The 26769-nt window shown below is 39.9% G+C and overlaps 1 protein-coding gene across 1 annotated transcript; it reads right to left on the minus strand.

The window, feature by feature from the left end:
- RMND5A (required for meiotic nuclear division 5 homolog A (S. cerevisiae)) lies at positions 1 to 26134 on the minus strand. Its single transcript, XM_009331904.1, has 10 exons — positions 26075 to 26134; positions 22379 to 22415; positions 22067 to 22209; positions 14707 to 14841; positions 14433 to 14533; positions 9119 to 9285; positions 8204 to 8369; positions 5409 to 5511; positions 3064 to 3218; positions 1 to 1712 (listed from the first exon to the last, which is right to left on the minus strand). The coding sequence occupies exons 1-10, from the start codon at positions 26132 to 26134 to the stop codon at positions 1649 to 1651; spliced, it is 1131 nt and encodes a 376-aa protein (XP_009330179.1). The 3' UTR covers positions 1 to 1648.
- Positions 26135 to 26769: the final 635 nt, after the last annotated feature.

The following is a 26769-nucleotide window of genomic DNA, read 5'->3' on the forward strand; positions in this document are numbered from 1 at the left end:
TACATGGAAAATATCCTCACCCGTTTATTGTTGATTTTACCACTTGATAATGCGGTTGTTTTGAACTCAGTGTGAATACAATTTAAGTTTTGCAGAAAATCACACACCTGTATTTTTCACATGTATCAAACACATTTAAAGTTTAAAATCTGTGTGCCTTGACTTGCTCCTCTTAATGTCTCTTTAGGGATGTCCATTGTCACTGATCCGATAGAGTCCAACTCAGTCTCTCAAGTCAGGCGACATACAAATTCAAAAGGTGTAGATTTCTCAAAGACGGTCTTCTCTGTAGTGCATTGTGCTAGTGCATTCAACCAGTGTGTCAGTATTCAGCCATATAAGCCTGGGCTTTTTTTTTTTTTTAACTACACAATACAGAAATATAATTTTACATGTAGCTTCGCATGCCTTATGGCTGCTTGCCCTACTATAGGACAGTGCAATAAATACAAATATATGCACACTAGAAAAGATTTAACTGCCATGATCTACATCTCGTTTATGAGTACAAATTTACCTAGTCAACAATATGACGAATTTAGCAGAAAAAGTGGCAATGGCAGTAATAGTCTACTACAAAAACAAGGCTAGAAGCAAAGTGTTCTCAAGCTACAGAAAACTTGCTACCTCCTAATATATGATGTAGGGCCCAGTTCTGCCAAGTGCAGAGTCGTGATCAGTAGATTGCATCAGAACATGCTTTTCCCCCATTTAACAATGAATACTTCTACAATTGATTTGGTTTTGATAACTGTTTATAAATAGCACACTATAATGACTATTAAACTATACAGCAACATGACATTTATAGCCTAATCCTGAATACAAAGTTCAAAGAACATGACTACAAAGGCCAGAGAGCAAATGTCATCGACTAAAAGCATTTCCACTTCAGAATTTATTGAATGTTCTCTTACACAAACAATCCTCGATCGTGAAACCAAAGGAACAGGATTTCCTATTCCCTCTCTGCTCCAGTAGTAATTTAGCCACGCATCACCCTTATAAATTAGTGATGGATTTTAACAGGTAGCCCCTTGGGGCTATATATTTTATATACTTTATATATATGCACATTTACTTTGAATTCTATGTAAAAGTTGAAAAAATGTTTGAAAGAAAAACTCAGAATATATCACAGCTTTGTCAGCGAAAAAAATACAAATTAGTTTATAACTACTATTCAATTTATCAAACTTTTTTTTCCTGAAGTATTTACCTTTAATTATGTACACATTACAGGAAATAAAACTTTTTCCACAAACATTCTCTAAGGTGACAGTTATCAATAGAATGATAGAATAATAGCAGGAAGAATATTAAACAAATGCGGGTGATCAATTTCTGCTTTTAAAAAGTCACCATATAATTAAGTACAAAAACCTGCATTGAATGACAACTGCTGGTGTAGTAACTTGATCAGGTATGGAGACCAAGAGTATAGTAAAGCCCTATGGTAATAATATTTCTGTAGCATTTCCACTTGGTATGTATATACTAAATGTTGGCAAAGTTTCTGTAGCATTAGCTTATACAAACATAGGAGTCCTCAGTCTGCTGCATAAAATGGAACAAGTGTGTTTTAATTCTCCTGAAATGCACCTGAAATCCAGAGTGTCACTTACAAACTGCATAATGAAACTTTTCTTCAGAAAAATATCTGTTTGGCATCTCCAGGGCTCTGTTCCATCGGACAATAGGGGCATTTTAATCTGGAGACAAAGACAACGCGTTAGAATCGCAGCAATGTGTGACAGCCGAGCATTATGCTTTTTCATCCATTACAAAGGTATCGAGTTTGCAGTGATAGTCCTTCCTCTTTTTTTCCCTGGCTCCATTGAAAGTCACCTTTAGCCGAGAGAGACCTTATCATGCTTTTTCTTCTAATTATATTCTTTCTCACCTTTCACCCACGCACCCCTGAATTATTAAATACCAAGAAATTACTCTTCATGATTAATCTATTACTTCTACTTCTGGATTAGTTTGTTGCATTTTAGTAATTTTAAATAGGCTGGTAGCTTTCACTTTGACTTCCTCAGTATCCAGGGCGTTTTACTCTCTGGTTCCCAAAATGCTGTGATTTTACACCCCGTGTAGATCAGCTCCTGCAGGCTATGACTGAGGAGGTCAGCCTGGCCTCCCTGCTGAGGTCTCCACTGATACAATTCCACCTGCTTACAATATTTCTTCTAGCATTGATCCATTTCTCCCCATCTCTAAGTTTGGGCCTTTCACACACACACACCACACCACCCCCCGAGTTAATATTGCCAGAGCTGTGCTGTCACTAAAGCTGATCAATGAAAGCATCAGAAATGAGTGATCGGGGACAGGAATAGTGTAGCTGAAGTTTACTGGCTTAAAATGGCTAAAGTCACCCATGAAGGCATACCTTTAGGCTTTTCTAGCAGGGCAAAGAATGCGAACATCACTCGACATTTTCATTCATAGCATCACTTATTTTCACACTGGATTTCACAAAACAACTTAGGGCTCTACATTAAGCTGACTGCCTCCACGGAAGCTGCATATATTCAATCCAAATTACCACTGGTTCTTCCTCAAGGAAATCTGTATAGCTCCCTCCCTCCCATTTCCTCCTTCCCAAAAGCCTGTAGGCACCCCGCTGATATCTAAGGAGGAGTATTTCCACAGTGATAATTCAACTACCTGCTCAATTACTAAGCCATATTTCCCCAGAGGTTTCATTTTATTTTTTAAGGGACATTTCATGAGCTACTAACCTTGCTCCCAATGAAAAACTGTATGTGTAAAAGTCTCTATTTTGAATCTAAGGCAACACGATGGTACTTACAACTTGGAAAATTACCCTGAACATTACATTCCTTCACGTAATCTCACCTTCTAAAACATCAGAGGGTTTATTATATTTTTCTCCAGTGCAACCACCTGGCTTATCTGGTTTCCAAGTCATTCTCTAAGATTAACAAGCTTCCACAAATTATGTAATTATGGACTCTGTTTTCCCAAAACACAGTATTCCATTCTTAAGATTTGTCCTTGTCTATACGTTGCTTGAAATAAAAGAATGGTACTTACTTGCTGCCATTAAACATTTTATTCAAAGCATCTCTTGATATAATATGACCACAGACTAATTTCATAGGTGGATTATTATCTGTTGTTTGCTGACGAAGAATGGGACAGGCAAATATTGAATGATACCAGCACTTTTTACCGAGGTCCACTTCAATCTGTGAAAGAAATTAACATAACGATTTATCTTGGGAAACTACATTTCCAGACAATTATGCCTTTTAGGTCATGGCCCTTACTTAACAGATTTCACAATTCAGCTGTGAAGGCAGCAAAATCCATTGTGTGGATGCCTGACAATTTCCCAGCCAAAAATACTTAAATCTCCAATTTAAGATCACAATTATGTTGCTTCTTCCCATCCCCAACCAAAGGACAAGTGCATATTTTAGTGCAGATCTATGGCCTGGCAGGAAAACTGAGCTGATGACCCAACAACACTTTATTTCCTAGCCAGTGATTTCCAAAGTGGTTTAGATGATAGATCTCATTTAAGGGGGGGATAGATTCAATTTGGGGGGGGGGGGGAACCCTTGGATTTATTTTGTTAATGTTCTACAGCTTCTTGAAAGACTCTCCCAACACCTACATGTCACATCAATAATGAAGTGTATCAGAATCGTTTCTTTTCAGTACCAACACAGAAAACACTGGTACAGCACAACTCTTGCCATCAGGACCAAATGATTTCAGGAAGGGACATCTCACAGAGAAGAACGCGTCTGTGACTTCAGGAATCGACTGAGAACTGCAAAAATCACAGGTTCTGTACCTGAAGCTCCTGGCTCTGACCAGTCCTCAGTTCTGACAGGTTTCACCTTCAACAAAACCTGACAATATAACCTTTTCACACTACTTAATCTCTGTCTTTGCATGATGAAAATAAGGCTTCCCATCCCCATACTGCCTTAGCGGTACACACTAGAGACCCTTAAGTTTAGAATATGCAAGGAGGCATATAAATACTATTAACTGATCTGCATCTGACAGCAATCGTTTCCCAAATGCTCCCTAGCTAACCATTCCTGTCTGGACAGCAGGGCATGAATCTGTCACACTTAGAGGTTACACTCTCAGTGTTACAGAAAACATAGCTGGGAGAAACTCAGCACACGTACTTACACTATAAATGAATCTCTTACGGCTACAATCAAAGAGGCTAACTCAATTCGTGCCCGGTTTACACAAAATAGGCTTTCTTTCCAAATCAGGAGCAGGCCACTGGAGAGCTGCACACACCTGGTAAGACCTATAAAGGGAAACTGGGGTTTCATAACAACTGAACTTCATTGCAGCTGATACAAATGAGCTGTGCTGGAAGCATAATGCACTGGATCCCAATTCAGTTCTCGTGTCCCCAGGTGTAGCACTAATTCTTTCATCTCCTATCTGCCTGATAAAGAGTTAGTGCAAAGCAACTCGTGGACAGAGCTCAAGCACAGCTGGGGGAAGTTAATGTTTCTTAGTGGGATGCATTTCCTTTCCACTTATATAGAAACGTCTCATACATTCAGTGTAAGGCTAAGTGGAAGGTGAGAGCATCTGTTTTGTTAAGGTCATCTGATCAGAGACCTTTTCAATGTGAAAGGGGATAACAAGTAAACGGGGGAGCAACAAACAAAACCGAGAAATATAAACCTGACAGACAAACGTAACGGAGACAATAACAAGAAACAACCTTGTCAGTCACACTAATTGATAGGTCATCAAGAAACTGCAACCAAACCTGGACTTTGCCACAGATAAGAACGGAAACCTGAGGGTCTTAGAGGAAAGGGGGTTAGTAGAACTATACAAACTGCAGGAGCAATGTGCAGGGGAAGGGGATTGGGGAGGAACAGCCAGAAAGGGGTATAAAAGGGGCCAGAAGGGCCATGCCAGTGTTTGAGGGTCCACGAACATGCATTTGCTTGTGAATCTAGAGTGGCGCGTGCGTGCTTTCACCAGTGAATTTCAATCTTTACCAGCCAAAGAGGAGGAAGGGATCTTGGCTGTCTATACTTATGTTTTATGCAAGCCCTGTACGTGGGTGCTGTTGAAGGCAGCGCCTCGTCTGTGGCAGCCTGTGCAGCCGGTTTTATCAGTGTCCTTCATGTGTGTGCGTGGGTGGTTGTCTGCGATTCATGCTCAGCTTCACTACTGGTTGAACCTACAAACAGGAAACCGGCAGCCACATCCACCGGCCCGGGATGAGACCCCGAGGTCTCTGTACAGCAGGAAGTCCCAAGCCCAGGATCTGCTGGAGGTGGCAGCCATGTGTAACATCCCTTAATCTTCAGCACAGAGGAAACCTGAAAACAGCATTCAACGTTAGAAATCTGGCCTGGGATAGCTTAGCATCAACTCACCGGTAGTTCATCCTTCTGGTTCCAAACACCCGTGCACTGCCTTTGTTCTATAACTGCCTTGATATTAATTAGAGCTGGTAATGCTACACAACCTGCTGAAAAACTGCAGAAAAAGGAAATTGTTAACATACGGTGCCTGTTAGGAAACCAGCATTTTTCATGTTTCTACTTTAAAGGTTAACTGGGACACAAGAGCATTGTACTACTTCATCCAGTTATTGTCTGTATTTCTAAGCTCCCTTCAAGTATAACAAGCAAGAGTTTTGGGGCAGGTTATCAGTTACCCTGCACCTTAGGCTAGGGCCCTCGTACTACATTCTGGACTGAAAACAACAGTTAATCCCTGCTCTGAGTCTTATAATGAATTGATTTTCCATACCACCTGCTTCGATTTTGAACTGTATGGGAGGAAGACATCATGTTAGCTTATATAGGTAGCTGCTTTCAACTATGGAAGAGTACATGCAGCCTAAGAGTTTCCGCGTAACCCACATGTACACACAACCCATAATCCTTTAATTACATGTAATTACCATGTAAAGAAACATGTCTTTTCACCTTCACCTGAAATCAAGGAAACAAATGTAGAAAAAACACAGGAAGGCAAGTGAAGGAAGAAAACCACAGCCTGTAACAAGAATGGCAGTATACAACTGACCAAAGTCAGTGTCCCAACAGTTCATCCTGCTCTGAGAGTTACCCATTACTAGAACTTACCACAGTATTTTGAAATATTTCACTACATTACAAAAGAAAGTATGACACTGAGTTTCCACAAATTAACAGATGTTTTGATGGATTTAAATTTAATGACAGTACTATAGGCCCAGAAATCAGCAGCAACAGAAACAGGATTTGACCTTGGTATCAGCCTACTCTGTTTCTTTGGCAGATTATTTTACTATTTGTGCAAGTTTTATTGTCTACAGAAGTCACGACCTTCCTCTCCACTCTGCCCCTCCAGATACTTGTTTTTATGTTTCTGCAGCAACATTCTGGTAAGTTTACTTGGGAGGGATGTGCCTGAAACATCTCTTGCCTAAGCTTAAAACAAGAAAACAAAAAATCATATCCTCACCTCTGACCGGCTATTTTAATCCTTACACTTTGCTTTTTGGTTATTTCAGCCCTGAGTGTAACTTGTGTTAACCCTATGGAAAGTTTAGACAAATAGTATTTGTAGAAATAAAAGCATCACTGCTTTAATGGTTCTGTATGAAAACATCTTTGGAAGACCCCTTTAAGAGTATAACAACTCAAGTAAATAGTAACTTCAAATGGTGCCCTGTAGTCCTTCAAGACCCTGAACCATGACCTCCTTAGCACAATGAGAGTTTTCCCACTGACGCCACGCAGTAACTCAGACCATGAGGCCTGTACAGGATTAGATACACACTGGAGAAACCAATCAGCCTTAAAAAAAAAAGTGACTGCTACCCATGTTCTAGAAAGCAATATATTTTATAGCAGGGATTTAACTTCAAGCTGGTGTAATTTCTACAGGATTTGCAGCGCTCAAAGGTCACGCCAGTTTAGCACAGTCTTGTTTATGACAAGAGTATTTATACCACCTATACAGTAAATACATTTCAGTGCAATTGATTTCACACCAGGTGCAAAGCAAGCATCCAAGCAATCCAAACATCAATAACAGGGAATTTCCACTCCACTGAAAATCTCTTGGCCATTTGTGCTGAAAACCGTATTACAGCGTCAGTGCACAAGCAATTAAAATGTAAAGGACTACTGTTAATTTGACTGAAACAGGAAAAAGGTGAAAACCAAAAACCAGAGATAGAAGTTTTAGATATCTATAAAACCCTCAAACTGAAACTCGTAACGTTTATTGTAAAGAGACAATTAATCTGAAAGTGTTCCTTTTGTTGCTTCTGTTGTATTTTGCAACAGAGGCGCACGCAGGAGAAGCAGAAGGCCTGACAATTTTAAGAGCTCTAAACTAAGCACAGAACTCTAATAATAGTAACATGCAAACAATAAAAAAAAAAGCCAAACAAATTTTAAAAAAAAGAAGAGGTAGTAAAGCTTCTGCTAAGTATCAAATTTAGGCCAGAAAGTTACATACAAATTATTTTCTATTTAATGTTTGAAATGAAAATGAGGACATCGGGCAAGTATATTGAGGGAACTGGAATCCAAAAGCTAAATAGCAGCTAATCTGTTTCATCTTCAGATAAGCTAGAAGGAGATTAGGTTGGTTTTTCTTCACATTTCCAACAGCCTCCTACAGATCTGCATTTTGTCAGATTAGCTACTGAGCTTGAACGTGCCGCCTCTTTGCAAATGAGGTCCAGCAAACGATTTGGAAATTTTAGCAGCTGAAATCACAACATAACTCCTGAGCATTCTTCTAAGGAGAAGGCAGGTAAAGTAATATGTGGATTAAAAACCAAGATCATCAAGTGCTGACAGAATCGTGTCCAGAGTTTTGGGGTTTTTCGCAGTTAAACAGCAGGGACAGTTTTCACACATTTGCTGTGGGAATAACTGGCTCATTGCCATCCTCATCTTTCGCACTGATGTCTAAACTACGGAAGCCAAATTCCATCCACGAATGCTTCCTCTTGAGCTGCAAAGGTGCAGGGTAAAGCACAGCAGATGGGAACCTCTGATTTCTAATCTTTGCAAATCTTGTTAGAGCTAATTGTAACCATACCCTTTATTTAATACAAGCTAGATGAGACTACTTCTCAAAAGCCGTTTCTTTTGTCCTCAACAAGAAATAGAAACCAAACCACTATGTACCTGGTCTTAAAAGCAAGTGAAAGCCAGCATACCTAACACTGAGAGGTGATTCAACGGAGAGACCCAGAAGAGCACAGGCATCTCTTGTAAAGATGTCACAGATGTCCGCCCACTGGTTTGCATCTAATAGATGAACGTACGGAGAGTTCTCTATACCTTGCCGCAAATATACCAGGCTGCCCATCAAAACCTGAATATCTGTGAGGGACCAGGAACAGTTAGTTATTTTATACTACTACTAAAAGCTAGTGTCCACAGTTTTAGCTTTTACATGGAAAACAGGCAGATACACCAAATCAATAATACACATCCTCACCTCTACAAAATACAATTACAGCCATCACAGAACAGACATCTACAGCTACGAGAGCTCCAGTCCACTATGGATAGACTGCGGGGTCATCTGCCCCTCTACAAGCACGGCATGCTGCCTATTAATTTGCTTCAAACAGGTTTACTTTTTTGTAAGCTTTCTGACACACAGAGTACCCTAAAAATCAGGCTTTACTGGATTCAGTTTGAGATGGTTCACTTAACTCACATATTCCCCATTTTTCAAAAGTTTCGTTTCTCTTTGTATTACCCCACGCAGCAGAAAATAGCAGATGACTATTCCAAGAACATTTCTGTGCATTTTTAACACTTTACCCTGGCAGCAGGCCTATTCTAGATGTAATCTACATATTATTTAAAAAGTCAAAAACCTTAAATTTAAGCAAATGTGCAGACATATTAAAATACAATTCTGTGCCCTCTTTAGAAAAAAAGAAAAAGAGGAGTTAATTCAAATTGTAAGGATTCAGGTTATACATGTTAAATAAAAAAATAAGAAGCCTCTAACAAAATGAAAATAATGGAGTAAACCACCTTTAGACCATGATTTATATTTTACTACGAGGTGCCACATCCAAGTGCTTTAAATCCCCTTAATGTGACCGAAAACTTACCTTTCTGATGATTTAGGGCGAACGGCTGGAAGTTTTTCGCATACTGAAGTGCTTCTCTTTGATTTGCTGTTCCACCCATCAATAAACTAATGAAATATAATCTGTGTAGTTTAAATTCCAACGAACTGTTCTGTGCCATAAGCATTTCTCTGTTAGATACCGCCCACCTAGAAGAAACGAGGAGGTACAATGGGACACGACACAAGAGCAATTAAAGTCAGCCTACACCATATGAAATTACTACAATTATCAAACACCTATTTCAAGGAGAATATGACTGTTCCCTGAACTTCTATGAGTTTATACGGAGCACAGAAAATGGCAAGACTTTACAAGTAACAGAGCTACACAGGACACACAACACGTGAACGATGGTCCTTCTGGTGCTGCTGCACAGGTTAACCTCTGCAAAATTCAACGCTCACTGGTAGGAAGGCAAGACTGAATTAGGCACAATATAAGGTAGAAATAGCTAAAATCTACTGTGTTTTGAGTAATACCACTCTGTCACTGAATCTTAACAATTAAAGATAGTCTTGAGCTGCATGTTGAAGAAGTTTGACCAAGCCAAGAACATCTTTTCCAACTTCCTCATTCCCCAAACATTTTCTCTAAGTCACTAGGTTTATACACGTGTGTATGTTGCCCTAGAGAGGGGGAAGTGCATCTATGAGAGCCTCAATGGCAGACATTACCAAGACCTTACAATGGGGGATAGGGGAAAGGGAATGGAAATCAGTTTAAATATCATAGAATCATTTAGGTTGTACTTTACCCTGCTTCAACTTTGCTTTCTGTGTTATTTTCAACTTGGGCAATAAAAATATTTCTCATTTTCTGGGGTCTCACTCACCATGACAACACTAATGTTTGGCTCCCAAATAACAGGAAAGAATTCCTAAACATGGACTAAGTAAAATGAACTGAAATTTTTAAAGCATTTCATAAAAAGTTATTTTATTATTTAGATTTATACATCCCTCTGTTTTTTGTGTTTTGTTTTTTTCTTGATTCAATTTAGTCAGGCTTAAATCAATCCAATCTTTCTCTTAAGAACTTCAAGTTTCAGTGTTCTTCAGTACATCTGTTTCTCATTAGTGTTAATTAGTTATACTATTTTCACTGTGGGGGCCCCATTAAGCAAAGAGCTTTTCACTTTTCAGCAAGGAAGTGAGGTAGTCTCTGTTCTTTAAAAAGAAGGGGTACACGAGGCCTCTGTTCTTTTCAACCAGTACTAAAATAAGAAAATTAAGCATTCTTACAGTACTGGTAAGGCTTTCAATGCAAGTTAGCCTTCTGCATTAACATGTTGCATCAGTGAGCAAGTATCTACTTTCAATTTGTTGTGGTGAAAGTGTCAGGAGTCTGACTTTACTGGCAAGGCTTTGTAATGACATTAGTAACCTTTCAGTAGGAAACAGTGAAAAATGTAGCCTTTGAACTAAGAACAAGCTCTACTGTCCCTAATTTCAAGCAGCTTCAGATAAGCAGCCTCAGAAGACTGTCAACACTGTGATCTCCACCAGGAAGGTGACTAACCATGGGTTGTTTGATTTGGGTTTTTGGGGTTTTTTTGGTTTTTTTTGTTTTTTTTTTTGTTTTTTTTATGATCAGTGTCCATGGTTTAAACTGGGTATAGCGGCAATAAAGCTCACTCCCAACTAAGAAAACAAAAGCCTGAAGTTAACAACCATAGACCAATAAACAGCTGAAAGACAAAAACTGTTATCAATAAACAGTAAGACTAGTATCAGTCCACAGTCCCATTAACGAGATATTAATCTGTATTGCATCAAAAGGGAGGCATCAAAAGAGCCTCCTTCCTCTCCCTGCCAATATTTGCAGCCACATGACACGGTACTTCATCTTGCTGAGATTGAGTCTATTTTTCCAAATTAGCTTTTAGGCAGGCTTTCCATTTTTAGCTCTTTGAGTAGCAGCACAGATTTGTATTGGAAGAAAGCAGCCACAGAAACAAGGCCTGAGGTGTTTGGTCTAGGACATGCTGTTCTTATTTCTAATGGAAGGACAAAAAACCAACAAGTGAGGTATAAAACATTCAACCCACGTACTCTCTACCACCATCCAAAATCATTAGTAATCAAAACACCTGTCTTCCTACCTCCTCTCAAAATGATACTTTCAGAGTGTTTTCACTTCTGAGACTCAAATCCATCCGAATTTTTTAAAGTTTACAGTATACTATTCAAACCACAGGTACACAGAGCTCTCTTCTAGCTCCCACATGGGATTTAGTTAAAACGTATTTCACAAAGTCTAGCAAAGATTAAATTAAGTTTAAACCACACCCCAAAGGTCCCAGCAAATACCAGGACCTGTCCACCTTGCTGCTTTACAGACGTCAGACAATATCTCCTCCCAGGAAATTACAGTCAAAAGCTTTGAACCTGCAAGTCATTTCCACCAGACCTTCCCATGGAGACCCACCTGGGCTCAGAAGGGCCAGAATCCACCCAGAAAGAACCTACCCCCCCCCATCACCAAATTACAATGAGAAGTGTCACTGGAAATTAATGGGATCTTGCAGAGGTACAGAGATCACACGGCTTAGGGTGCAGGGCCAGACTGGGCATCTACAAAGTCAAGTTGCACACCTCACAAAAAAAGAAAAATGTTATGACCAGTCGTACTAAATTTAATTCTGAAGTGTAGTATTTGTAAATATCGCAATTTGTATTAGTAAGAAAATCTGAAAAAACTACAATTAAGGTCTTTTTTTTTTTAAATCAGATACGAATACTAACTTCTCTCTATCACCACAGCAGGGCTTTGAAAGTCTTTTCAGAAAGTCATTAATCTGACAACTCCCTTTCAATGGCAGTGACCAGGAGCCACAGGTGTTTGCTTCGTTTCCAACACTGAGTTAAGCCGAGCACCAACTGCAGAGCACTGGCAGAGCCAAAGACTGGTGGTTGTTTTCATCTCAACCTTCCACAATTTTGCATGGGTAAACCCTGCTATACTCCCCTTCCTGGTTCATGATACTATAATTAATTATCCTTGTGTAACACCTGCTTTCTGCTTCAACTCCACTGTCAGTAGCCTAGCCCTAGAACGGGCCACTTTGGGACCGCTTTTATGCACCCCCGAAGCTGTATTTACTGATGCCAATTTTAGCCATTTTCTAGCTTTTTGCCCAAAGAGCACAATGCCACCCCTCCAAGCTCCTCTCACAAAGAGGCCGTCCCTCCAGGAGCAGTTTCTATCCCTCCTCCTGAACACCCATGTCTGCTGGGAAATAACATGGGAAATACATTCACTAGCATCAGCAGTTTTGCAGAATAACCGGGCATTCAAGATATCGTTACCTCCTAAACTGTACAGTTTGGTCACATTTTGATCATCTTCACTAACAATCATGTTTTTTACATAAGCATCACTCTAAAAAAGGACCCTCTGTGCCCAGCAGCAGGCAAAGAGAAGCAGATAGCTTTTGCACTGAGGAGTTTAAACAGAATAAACATTATAAACAAGACGGGGTGGGGGAGGGAGACCAGCATATGAACCGTGCTGACAATACACCCTATTCTCTGTTCATTCAGCTGTCTTTGGAATAAGAGTTCCTTTGAAGAAGGACCATGCCTTCTCCTTTGTTTGAAAAATATTTAACACATTGCAGGAACTACGAGATACGGCTAAGCAGCAGGGAGTAAGACATAAGGCCTAGCAAACTGGAGCTAAAATGAGTTTAGTGACTTCAAGTGGATGGACACAACAGCAAGTTACTGTTCCTCAGAGAGCATCCTTCACAACAGCTATGTTACTATTTGAACTACAAGAAATACGTGGTGTAGCTGACAGTAAATCCTGTTTCAGTTGTAACACCAGGCATTTCAGTGTTGCTTCCCTTCAATTAGCCAATTGAATAGCAATAAACCACATGAGCTTCCCACCTGTGTAACTATATTCAAAGACCAACTATTTCGGTCAAACTCTGCATGACCCAGAGGCATAGTCCAAGATTTAGTTTATGAACACCACGGTTTGAATAGTAGAGTATCCCTGCACTTAGTCTAGATGCCAGTGATGTCTGAATTGACATACCCATGTTGGATCATGTTAAAGGGAAGAGAAAATGTTTGTTGGTATGAAAATGTATTTAACTGAATAATGCAAAAAAGGTATTTTAAATGTATGAATTATACTCTGGAATGAAATAGAAACTTTGAATTTGCTTTGTTTCTTTATTTCTACTTTTAAAAGGTCACTTCAAAGCTATTTTTTTTTTTACTTACTTTTGAGACAACCTAAGCTTACCAAAGCTCTCACAACCTAAAAAACCCAACCAAACAAAAAAACCCCCACACCCCCAGAAACACAGGCTGAGGGTTTGTTTGGGGTTTTCTTGTTTTTAAAATAAAAGCTGTTCTGAAATGGTACAGCACAGTTACATATCCACTACTGGAAACCAAAACAGTAGCTCATGCAACAGTTCATTACCTATCCCTCTTCACTGTCACTTTTAGCACCAGCTTACACGTCTAATGGTTGTAAAGTCTACTAAGGTCAAGAAGATATCCTGGTCTAAGGTTGATTGATAGACCTCAGATACTCCCAGACTTGGTTTTCGTCTGAGCATTCAATGTTATCCACTGACTTCTATGAACAGAATCATTTTGTTCAGAAGAAATCTCACTAACAGATCTCACTGTCAGTCCAGGCTCCCAGCCCACCTACCGCAGAGATGTTTCGTGCCGAGGAAAGGGACACACCTCTCACCCAGCGTTAATCAGCACCTACCTGGCAGCAGCAGCCTGCAAAGTACGCACCTATCTTTTCACTCCCTCTTCCCACCCTGTGGTCCCTTATCTGCAAAGGGAGAGTGACTTGAGGAAAAGTGAGAACTTTGATCCGAAGTCAAGTTCTGCTCACCCCAAGGGCTCGGTGAAGCCAAAAAGACTCGGTGATACCCAACACCTTTAATAAGTCCTGGTATCCTTCATAATTGAACCTTTTAAAATAAGGTTCACTAATGATTCACTATAAAGCTAAATACCATCACGGCAGACAACTGTTTCTCTAAGTGATGTTTCTTCCCAAAACCTTAAATCAGCATCGCAAATGATTCAAGTTAATCTTTAATCTAAGAAAGAGACCCTTAGTTAAGTACTGCCCATGGGGAGGGACGCAGAGGGGACAAAAGGAGAAGGTAGGGGTTCACTCAGTAACTAGATCTCTCAAAGGACAAATGGGGACACATCAAAATATTCTAAAGACAATATTTAAAGTGAAAAACTAAGGATTTGTTAAAAGCATTCCAAAAAAAGGGAGAAAAAACCCTGAGTAGACTCACTCTAATGCAGGTCTCAGAACTCTGACTTTTAATGCTTCCAATATTCGATTCAACTCCACAAACGGTTCTTTTTGACTTTGATCTATTGATAGACCAGATTCCTGAGAAAACAAAGGCAGTTTTTAGTTGAAGCATAAGGAAAACATGGGATTAAACTGCTGGTTTTCTGACAGTTTAAATATTCACCTAGAACATTAACATTCAAATAAGGACGCTAACCCAAAGCATAAATTTTCCATGATCGATAACATCCAACATCCACACTTATCGTTACCTGACAAAGTTCCTCGGCTACATCCAACATCCCCTGCCGGAAGAAGTGCTCCACCATCACCTCGTTGAGGATTCGCTGGCTGTCAGCCTGCCAGCACCCATCTATCCCCACACTGCTGATGTCAGAGTCAAAATTCTGAAATGTACAAATTAACAGTTAACAGGCTGGAACAAATCGCCCCACATAATCTTTCTTTAATTACGCAGGACACCTATGTCTCCACCCTGATGCTTTCTGCCTATTACTCAGTTGGCCCTCAATGACCTCCTGTTCCAAGTGAAATATATCTGTCAGCTGCGTCATTATCTCCTGTGTACAGAAGAAGAAACCCTTTGGCTTGCTTGTTTCAAGTTTGAATATTATCCACTATAAGGAATTACACTGACAAATTACAAGTCTAGCTAGCAAATCAGAAATCTAGTTAACTAATAAAGGGGTTTCCAGACCATGATGCATTTTTGAAGGAAGTATCTGCAGAAAAAGGCTTTTTCCATATGTGAAAAATGGAAACGCATAGAGGACAGAAAACAAAGTTGCCTACAATAGAATCAAAATAGCGTTATCAATTCATCACTGTCACTACAGTGCACCGAATCAGAAGTAAAAGCTTTAACTCAAGATTTTCTGACATAGCTGGGAGGGTAGACAATGCTGAAAAAAGCAAATGTCACTTCTCACCCCCCACCCCCCCCCAAACGACAATGAAATTCAAACCTCAACATCCCAGCAACAGGACGAGCTTTGAAGATCTGAGAGATCTTTTACAGATCTAACCCCGAAGATCCTACTGCCGTGTATTTTTAGGCCGGTGGCCTACAGACATATTCCTGGAATAAGTAAAAATATTGTCACGGTGACTATGTAGTAACACTTGGCACTGTGCCTCTTGGCAGCAGGAGAGCAACACTTATTCTAACCCAAGATATAAAACAGGATTTTAACTGCTAACATGTTTTATGATCGGGACAGGCAGGTTAATTTGAATAAAAACACCTCACTCACTGTCTAAAACAAGCCTCTTGCAAAAGAAACAGTCTAGAAGTCAGTACATTGCTTGCTGCCTGACCTGATGGCCTGGTAACTACGGCTCTCTTCCAGGAAGGAAATTCAGAAATCAGAAGTTTGGTGAAAATGGCAGTGCTTCAGCTATAGCTCTGTGACAATCGATAGTCCTGCACGATATGGAAACACCTACCTAGCACAAACACACACTTCTGTCAAAGCAGGCAGAGCAAACAACACGAAGTTGGTACGAGCTAACTGTCAACCACGTATTATCGGTTCCCCATCAGCCAGCACAATGCTGGAGCAGCAGGTTAACCGATACCCGACCTGCTGCAAGGTCTGCCAGCGCAAAGCTGGATAACCAACTTCAGAACAAATCTGAGCAGGCAACGTGGGTTTACATTGGCACTTTGTATCCCAGGGATGCGACAACCCCGACCTGCAGTAGGAACCCAAAGAGTCATACGTTGTTTTGTCAAAACACATGCCAGGCAACAGACATTTGCCGAGTGACACTGCCAAAAGCATTCGGGAGCCTACTATTAACCTGTTTCAGAAGTTAAATCGAGTTGGAAGGAGAGTCTTAAATTAAAAAAAGTAGAGAACAACATCATAGCAGCTTCAAACTTTCAGACCAAGGGGTCACTTTTGCCTCGCACAAGTCTCTCGTGCACAGTTATGCCTCACTGCTTTTTCCTTAGGAGGTGCCAAATACCTAACCACAATTCAGATGTCAGCCTCAGAGACTGAAACTGCTGCCTTTATAGGCTGGCTAGAGAGGACCGGAGTGGCATACAGTGATTAGCTACAGTAAAAATAGATGCATGGTGGCACCTCCCACACAGAGGGGATCAGCCCTTCAGAGGCAGCCTTACCAACAGTGAGCATGTCCACCTCTTAAATGGCAAGGGGAAAGTTAAAGGGGGCACAGTAGTATAAATCTGTAAAGCTTCTCGTTCTTTCTTCCAGTACTCTGCAGAGCTCAGCTTCACACTGCATCTTCCTTTCATTCACCACTTACTAATTTCCTTCATCAGCCACCTCCACATCTCCTTTGATGCTGCTCTGTGTCATTGTGAGAAAGGGGCAGCCTTCTCATTCCTGCATGTGTGGCTTCAAATCCACCACTCCCTTCAGGTCTCTTAGCAAACTTTCAGTAGAACATTAACCTTAGGCTAGCAAATTGTCTCTTCCATCTTTCAGAGATGGTGGAGCAAGATGAGCATTTAGATTACTGCCACTGATTCAAGTCTCACAATTAACAAAATTTTCACTTGGGTGTCTTAACCTGTAAGCTCCTTGCCATGCTGCTCATCTTTAAGCTGTATCTTGGAAAAAAAAAAAAACAAAAAATAAACAAAAAAACACTTAAGCATCTTGAAGACTAAATAATACTGTTCTTATTTGTGCCAACCCTTTGAAGCCTTTAAGGTTCACCACCATTGCCAATTCTGGTATCACTGTCCAAACACCACTAGCAGGTAATGTAAATCCATCAACAATGCATTAGAGAAATACCAGAGGCAGTAGCAAGAACACAGAGGCTTGCTTTTGTTACTTAAGTTTGGCGGGGGGGCGGGGTATAGGGTGAGGAATCATCAGTAATCTAAAAATAATCAACTATTTTTCATGCAATTTCAAGTCATACTGAATGTATAATCCCATAAGAAGAAACTGTACTCTTCTGGGCAGTTGCCAACCATTAGACCTGAACCTATGCCTTAAACATCATCACATCCTTCCATTGCTTGGGGGCAGAGGCGGTAGAGCCACTTACCTCAGTTCCTTCACAAAAACCATATTTTGTTCCGAAACAACAAACCTATGAGCCTTGAGAACTTTTTCAAAACCCCATCGTAAATTAGATTTTTTAAGTCCCATAAAAGATTGTAACAATGACTTGCATTAACCTAGATGTACTGTAGATTCGAGTCACATCAAACAACCTGAGGACCTCAATTTTTTTTCTACCCCTCATCCATTCTCTGATCAACCCAGTCTTGACCAGGTTCTCACTTCAATACCTTTTTTTTTTTAAAATAATTTCTGAGGTCTTTATTATATGTGAGATTCTGCAGCTCTGCCTCCAGTGGGTCCTGAGGAGCTTCAAGAACTGACTGTGCATGTTACAGTGAGTGACTGTCACATGTCAGAACAAATTATTGCCTGCTTTTGGCTTACATATTTCATAACTGTCATGCATGCATGATATGCTGGTGACTACACATCTCCCAGCTTTGTTTGCTAAATGCTAACATTATGCTAATTGATAGCATGTGGGGTTTAGTAAGATTTCAAAAGCTGAAATAAATTCCATAAGTCACAAACTCCAGAAAGGTTATTTTGTGCTTTTCAGGTTTTAAGCTTAGAAGAGTGTCAGTTAATATTCCTGAGAAACAAGCCTTTTTTTAAAGAGCCTAACTAGTAAACCTAGGGCTAAAATGTAGAATATTATGTGCTAAATATACCAATGATACAACGTAAGGTACATTACTGATAATTGCCGAAATGTGAGAAGGACTTCAAGATGTGCACACACACAAGATGGACAATTTTAACCAACTAATTATGGAATTTGCTAGTTCCTTGTTATTAGTAACAACATGATATGAAGAAGGACAACGATTAAGGACAGTTTTATTCCTCAGTTTCTCAGTTGAGATTACTTTGTGCGTTCCTCCCTTCTTCTGAATTCTGACCCAAAATACAAATAAAATACATTTGTTTACCTTGTCTGTTCAGTTTGTTGGTTCATAAGATAAAGCTCGACTTGCAAAGACTATATTTATCTAGCCATATTCTTCACAGCAAGAGAATTAAATGATACTCAGTAAAAATTTTTAGTTTGTTTGTATACAAGTTTTTACATGAAACAAACACTAACTTTGGTAAAAGTCTGCTTTCCCAAGACAAAGATTGGATTAAAATGTTGGCCCTTTAAAATTCAGGGGAAAAAATGAAGGAGCTACCATTTACTCCACTTACTTTCTTGAATGAAGGCATTTAACCACTATTCAGACAGATTGCTGCTAGAGGGAAAACATTTACTACCCCCATCAAACATGCTGTGAGATGAATTCAAATCATTCCAGAAGAGTGATTGATTTACAGGGAGACTGATGAGCGAGCTACCTGATAACAATTTGCCGAACAACAGTGACATGACCGAGTTCTGGAACCAGAGCAAATGCTAGTACAATAAAGAAAAAAACTGGATGCAAACGTTTCCTTTCAAAGGAGAAAATGCTCTTTGGAAGAAAGGGTAACCCTTCATGGATCAGAAGCATGTAATCCATGTAGAACTACTATGAAAAAAGGTCTAGTTTATTAGATAAACTTTCCAGGAACTGCAACTAAAAAGCAACACACAAAGTTTTGGCATTTCAGACTTTAACATGGTTCATATTTGATGCCAGATTTGAACTTCATTTTTGAAACACTTAGGAGCTTCTGTTTTCAGAGCAAACTCTGCAGGCAGATGAATCTAGGTCCCATCCAAGTTCATAAGCAATGACTACACTAACTTAAAAACCGACCAGATTAAACTCTACCTATAGGTATAACCCTGCCTCAACGGTGGAAAAGAAGAAATTTAACCTGAAATTTGCCACGAGCTGATAATTCAGCAAGTTCTTTCAAAATCCAAGCCTGTTAAGTAGGAAGTTTGTTGATTTTCTGTGTGTAACAACACCTGTCATTTGGATGCATCACATAAAATTGGTACCAATATTAGCATGTTTCCCAATCTCAAATCAGGCAATAAAATAATGAGTTACATTTATCTGTGCCTGAGCATATACAGCTAGAAGACCACAAGCAGCGTTCTAGAGATGTTAATCCATCTGTAAAATAAACGAGAAAAATGCTGGAATGACAATTTACACGTGACAGAAACAAAACTCAAATCTCATGAATCAAGGCAAGGACTGTGCTTCTTTAAATTATAACGAGCATTTTATTTAGGAAGCAGTAGTATTTTGCCCAGAATGTGTTGAGAATCAATTCACTACATCAATTACACTTAATTACTTCTATTGGTTTAAGCTTAAGTATATTATGGGGAAGAAATGGGGGGAGGGCAATTTCAATAGGTTATGGGACTCGGATGCCAACAAAGACTTTGCTGGCAGGTTTCAAGCATATTTTCCAGCAGCACAGGGAAGTCCCATTAAGTACATATGGAAGATTTCCTTCAAAGTCCCTGTCCAGGGAAGCATTAAATTCCACCTGGATTTAAACACTACACATGTTCATCTGACAAACAGGCCAAGACTTCAGGGTACATTTTAAAGTAGTTCCTTTAAGATACTACAGTCAGGGAAAACTAGTAAAATTCAAACTACTTGCATAAAAAAAAAGAGTCCAACAAAGTTCACATTTAAGGAGACAATCCTAACTGATGCTCTGAACTTCATAAAACTATGTCCTTCATTACGAGCAGAACAGGGGACTCATGCAGTTCCCACTGCTTCTAGTCTTTTGATGTAAACACCACAGACACTAGGCAAGATTAAAAATCCAGAGGAATGAGCACACTGAATACAGCAAGTTGAGCTCGTTTTTTGAACACCTCACTGAAACAGCCCTTCTGACACTCAACAGGCACAGAGCAGGTTATTGGTATCCTTTCTACTGTTTTACAAAACCACACACTTGAAATTTAAAAAATGCTTTTCTGTACAGCTGTCCTTTTTTAAATAAAGACAGTAGATAAACTTAAAACAGCCAGACAGAAACAACACTGGAAAAACTATGCACATGACAGCCGAAACAGCTATTTGGAGATTAGACTCAAGTCTAAACTTTATTAAGCTTGCAAGTGTTGTCTCCTTTGGCTTCTAAGAAATACTGTCACCAGTTTCCATTGAATATTCACACCCTCTATATACGACCTAGGGCTGCTCTACCTCAGAGTATTTCAATGAAAAATGTACAGCCAAACCTGAAAGCTTATTTGTACAAAGTCCACTTGCTAAAGCAGAATAGGAAAGTTTCAAACTTAGGACAAGATTACACAGATTTATTTCAGGCTTCAAGCCAGTAATAAGGATGGACTTTTACTCTAGTTAATTGGTTTAGATACAGCAGCAAGGATTAGAGACAGATGCATCCTTAAGCTTTGGATAACAGTGACGCTTGGATTAAAGCTATCAGTACAAAGTTTGAGGTCTCCATGATGGTCAATCATAGATATAAGCAAAAAATATAACAGTTGCACAGACATTCTGCCCAATAATGCAGCATTATGTACTTTGTCTCTTCATTGCACTACTGTAAAATTATGCTTTAACAGATTATCGTTACTAACAAAGTTTAAATGAAATTCCCAAAGGATGAATGAGTATTCTCTACAGTATTGCAATATTTGCAAATATTCTATATTTGCAGTATTCTATAATGCTGCAAATATCTTTGTCCAGATGAAAAGACTCATTTACTAGTGTCTTCCTTAGTAAGATTATAAGGTGCACCTCAAACCAAATGTTTAGACCCTATCAACATAAGCATGTTCTGATATGAAACTATCACATAAGAATGTCCAAAAACGCAAGTACAAGACTCCTTGCATACAGGACTACTTTATACAAAAGAACTGACAGATGGAGAAAAGCATGACCTGAAAGTATACATATAGCACCACTTACCACAAAAAAAAGAGTTTTAGTATCATTTCAGAAAATTCTTAGTATCTACCTACAAAAATATATTCAGATTCCAGTTATTCCGGAACCTGGAATTCATATAAGAATGTCTCATATGCAAAGCTTCAAAGATAAGCTGCCCCACCTTATTATTCGTTATGGCATAGACACAGACACTGAGAAGTTGAATCTACTCTACTTGCATTAAGAACACTGCGTGTTATAAAATTAAGCCCTAAGAACCGACAACACACCTGAAGTATGTACAAAATGTCCTTCTTAAAAAAATTCTGTTTTTATACTGCTTTCTAGAACAAAATGCCACTTTTGAGTTATTTGCTACTGACAATTAACCAGAAATGCAATATATATTAAAAAAACAGTATTTCTTATTGAGACAGATATTGAAGCAAACATTTTGCTAAACTGATATAACACATACTATTACTAAGTCTCGTAATATCTCTCAGCATGGGCATGTTCTCTCGGAAATGAAGAGATTTGAGCTGCCCCAGAAGGAATACTCTGTATACAACGAGTTCTGAAAGCAAGTACTGTACAACCCACTGTCTTGCCTCTGCCCCAAACCTATGCTTCTGTAGTTGACAGAAAGATTTAATTAAGATTAATTGTAGTATAAACCCAAATTGTGTAAAGCAGAGTACACATCACAGAATATATGCGATAACACAATCAAACCACAATATAAATACCTTATCAATGGCTTTTCCAACTCGGGATACACTGCTGTGAATGTCTTTATGATCGGAGGCCAGTTTTTGAACTGTGTCTTTTATTCTTTTACAACACTGTGTCATAACAAGTGAAATTGTCCCTGACAAGTCTCCATCTTGATCTAGACAAAAGAGAGGAAAATGACTGTTACAAACAAATGATAACATTAAATCTCTTAATACGCAACAACATATAAATATAAGAAATGGTATTAAAAGAAATGCAATCTAGAGAGTATTTGCAAAGCAAGATCAGTTTAAATGAAGGAAGATGTATGGGACACGGCTCACCCATGGAATTAGGAATCCAGTCGGGTGCACAACGACACTGAACAAGTGCAACAGTTTAAAAAATTAATGTAAAGTTCTCATGTGCCTCGGTCACAGTAGATTAATAACACACCTCAAAGAAACACCCCAATCCACAAATCTCACAGGATATAATAGGAAGCTACTGAACCTACTAGAGGATCAGTTTTCCTGTAGACAGTTCCCTGAAGATACATCAGAACATCACGTTTAACTTAACAAGGCCCAAGCAGAACTTGGATTAACAAGGGCCCGATTCACTCTTGCCCCACAAGCTACCCACCTACATCGGGCTCTGTTTGCATTTGAGCTGTATGAAACTTTTGCTTCCTGACTTGTGGAAACAGCTCTAACCAGTTCAGCCAACCAGTGTCCAATTCTCCTCAACGGATGAGAAGCAGCTCGTAAAGGACCTGACTGTGAACATTAGATCCACTCTTTCTTGTTATAAGATTTATTTTCTAGAAACTGTGACATTTTTAAACTGATGTCCAACCAACAGGTGCAAGGCTGTATGACCCATTCTGCAGACAAAATAATAAATACGAAAGGTTTACGAGCCCCTGACCGCATCACCACACTTAACAGTTTACACCCTTCATGCTTCAACTCAAACATCACTCAGTAGCTTCAGCCGGAAAAAAATTACATTCTTTTGTGCTTTACTCCAGTCCTTTCTTCCAGCTTCTGATTTCAAAACACACGGAGAATCTCTCTTCCAGTCTTACTTCTGAAGGTCTCTCCTTCCTCAAAGTTCATTCTACATGAAGAATTCTTCCTTTAGGGACACAGACTGAGCAGCCTTCAACTGCATGGGAAGGCTAATTTAAGTGGGAGAGGAGCCCAGAAACGCTTCCCTAACATTCCGGATCCAAACCCTTCATGTGAAAAAATAAAATCCCCAAAATATCTCTTTAGAAGAAAGATTTAAAAAGCAACCATGTTTTCCATAAAGTTTGTTCCTTTCTTATTTTGTATTTTAACACGCTTTTAGTTTCAGCAGCACTTCAGAGTCCAGTTTCTGGTATTTCATGGAGAGCAAGACACAGGTGCATCAAACTGCTGCTGCAGGACAGGCAACCCGAGAAAAACAGAAACAAACTGTAACTCTTACAGCGTACCCTTAACATATGCCTCAGAGAGAGCAAAGGAACTCCAGAAAAAAAGCTGTAATCATAGGGGGTGGTAGGTAATAATTTACCAGCCACTTATTCTAGATACCTTCCTTTATGCATCCTAACTCTCAACCCTGCTGCTGATGTCAACAGCAAAACCAACCTTCTGTTGTTACACACTAAAACTAGCTCATCCCTAGAAAAGTAAACAGCTCCTGTTCATCCCCACAAGCCCCAGCTGAGGAAGCTTTAATAGCATTTTTGCAACAGCCATAGCTTTTAAGGAAAAAGAAAAAAAAAAAAGCTTTAACTTTTTTCCTCCCTCCAGTCCCACAAAGCTAATGATCACCTCCCAGGCAAATGGCTAACAGGGCTCTATATTTTTCCTAGTGAATGAGTGAGGAGTAACAGGATTGAAACAGTCTCTCCAGTGCACGTTCACTAACCTGACTCTATGCATCCCGAATTAAAAACAAAAATTTCACTCGACTATTACATAAAGTTCACCTCCTAAAATTATTTCAAGAATAATCATTATTTGTCGGTTGCTATTTAATTTTTACGACAGACATTTAAAATCACATGAAGGATCTTAAATAACTGTCTCATGACTTTTGCCAAGACAAAATGACCAGAGATTATGCAACAAGCAAATGGAAATACTCATTCCCCAATAAACAGGGAGGTTAAAATACACTCTCTGAATAGCCATTTTTTTGCAAGAAAAGCCATTAAGCTTACAACTTACATGTGTAACTGTTTTTACCCCAAGCAAATAAGTGAATTGCTGTCCCTTAACACTTACTGTAGCAGAAACCAACTACAGTAAAGCAATGAAAATGTCTACACAGGAAAAGCCATCAGAGCCGTAAGAGAAAAGATTTCCCCCCTGCACCCATCCATTTCACCTTTAATTAATAAATTACTACTTCTAATAAATCAGCAGAAGAAAGCCTGCAGGCAGTTCTCCCAGTAATTCAGTGTTCACAGAACACTACAGACCAACAGCTTCTCTCTGTATTGTGTATGTACAGTCACAATTTAAAAAAAAAAAAAAAAAAAAAGACACATTAGCGAGCAGACACTAGGCACAGAGTGGAGTCCAAAGCCAAGTTTACTCAGCGAGACACATTTATACCTTCCGAGAATACACAATCCTGCCTCGGCTACTCCAGGTGGTGACATATATTAGGGGAAGAATGAAGAAAAACAAACTTTGTCTTCCTATTCACAGGCCTTAGCATAGGGCTGTTCTGTACTTAGGCTTTAATATGAAAACAGCTCAAGAAATTTTAAGAGACTGTATGAGTGGGGAAAAGGAAACCGGTTTAGAGGCTGAAGTAGCTTCTAACAGTTTCTTTTTCTCCACCCACTTCCTTTTTATATCCACTGCCTATTTAAGGTCTTTTCATAGACCTTTGCTCTCAAATCTTGTCCTACAGAATTAATTTCTCCTTCAGCAGTGAGGGTTTTCTTTTCTTTTCCTTTTAAATTATATACGCAAGCATACTTCTGCAGTTCAGACCCCTGAATTACAGAGCTCCACATTAAGAAGTCTGGCTGCTTCCACTTCCATCAGTTTTCAAGAACAGTCAGGATACAGTATATAAAAGCTGCAAATATCTGTTCTCATTAGAAAGTTATAAATAATATGATAAAGAAAAAATAAGAACTTTGCCACGTATGAAGCCAGCATACCCTCAGATGCCAAAATTAAACAGAGTCCGCAGATCTTTGAGGGTGCACTAATAACGTATTGGCTTCATTCTAGAGTACTTACTGAAAGAAAGCTCAGTTTGGGATGTACTCTGCTGGGACAGCATAACCACTTCTTTGGTAAGTGCTGAAAACATGTCCAGGGCCTTCACAGTACAATCCCAAAAACTCTTAATCCAAGTCTGGTTGAAAAACCCAACAAGGACCCTGAAGGAACTGCACACTGGAACCTTTTAATTTTATTACGAAGAGAGTAAAAGCTCTGGACCTGCAACAGGATTCTCACAGACAAATCTTTACAGCCCCCCAGAGTCCTACGAAGATCAATACAAGCGTAAGGGTCACGCCACACAGCTTTCCAGGCCAGGTCAGCATCTCAGTTTGTGAAGACATGCGTTTTATCGACTGTCCTTAACGCACAAGCCCAAACTGTTTTGAACAGCACAAAATACATTTATTGAAACGCTGTTCAAAACAATGCCAAGTTGTTTTTCATCCCAAATAAATGCCTCAGAACCGGAGTTCCATGTTTACTATGGAAATTGCTGTGTACACACAGCAGCTCTAATACATTCGTGTTTATGTTCCTGGAATTACACGCACTTGTAAGTGAGCTTTGCACCTGTATTTGTACAAGACTACAGCAAACACATTTTTCTCTGAACGAAACAAAAGCAGATTCCGCAAAACAGTGGAATAGCACAGTTTGCTCCCAAGTTTGGGCTCAGGAGCCTGCAAGTTCCCATTTTTAATCCCTGAGCCATCATTTGCTTCCTGCGTGGCCTTGGGTAAATCACTTCAGCTGTCTCACCATCCCCTCCCACTCCATCAATAAACACTGCATTACCTCCATCTCAGGGATTTCGCAAGGTTTAAATGTCTCATGTTTACAGCGTGCTTTGGCCATCTAGCCCGCCTGCGCAAGGGCTCAACATCAGCTGTAAAATACAGACCAGACTTAGGAGGCCGTGTTTATTTCCTGCTAAAGAGTGCCTTCACCCTAAACACTTCCAAACCCAGCCACATCAAAAGAAAACAACTTAGTGACTTCGGAGGGAAAAAAAAAAAGAAGAAATAAGGGGGGGGAGGAGAAGAAAACAGGGCAGCCCTGCTGTTTATTTCCCCTGGGGGTGACTAACCCCGTTGTAACTCAACATAAAGGCGCAGAAGGTATGGACACGCTGACCAGGGTCACGCCGTACCTCCTGATCAGGAGCAGACGCTCCTCTTCAGCAGCGCACGGAAGGCAGGCGAGGCCCGGGAGGGCCGATACCTGTCCCTGCCTTTAACTTTTCCCTGCCACAAACGCACACAAAGCTCCGACTCCAGGGGGGGCGAGGGGGGCAGACCTCCAGCTCGGCCTCCCCCCCGCAGAGAGACCGTCCCCGGGGCCGGAACCCCCCGGGAGGGGGGAACGCTGCTCAGTCCCGAGGCTGGAGGAGGGGGGGTTCTCCCTGGAGGGGTCCCCCAGCCCACAAGGGCCCGAAGTTTTGGGTCTTTTAACCCCGGAGGAAGGAGCCGGGCCCCGTCTCCTCAGGGAAC

The sequence above is a fragment of the Pygoscelis adeliae genome, unplaced genomic scaffold, assembly GCF_000699105.1.
Source record: "Pygoscelis adeliae isolate BGI_AS28 unplaced genomic scaffold, ASM69910v1 Scaffold209, whole genome shotgun sequence".
Classification (NCBI taxonomy): domain Eukaryota; kingdom Metazoa; phylum Chordata; class Aves; order Sphenisciformes; family Spheniscidae; genus Pygoscelis; species Pygoscelis adeliae.

Bases quoted from the DNA above. Each gene is read 5' to 3' on its own strand.
- RMND5A (XM_009331904.1), bottom strand. From the start codon at position 26,134: ATGGCCAAAGCACGCTGTAAACATGAGACATTTAAACCTTGCGAAATC. The intron at 14,842-22,066 runs GTATTTATATTG...TGTACATTTCAG, and splicing joins TTGGAAAAGCCATTGATAAG to AATTTTGACTCTGACATCAG. The intron at 14,534-14,706 runs GTAACGATAAGT...TTGTTTTCTCAG, and splicing joins TAGCCGAGGAACTTTGTCAG to GAATCTGGTCTATCAATAGA.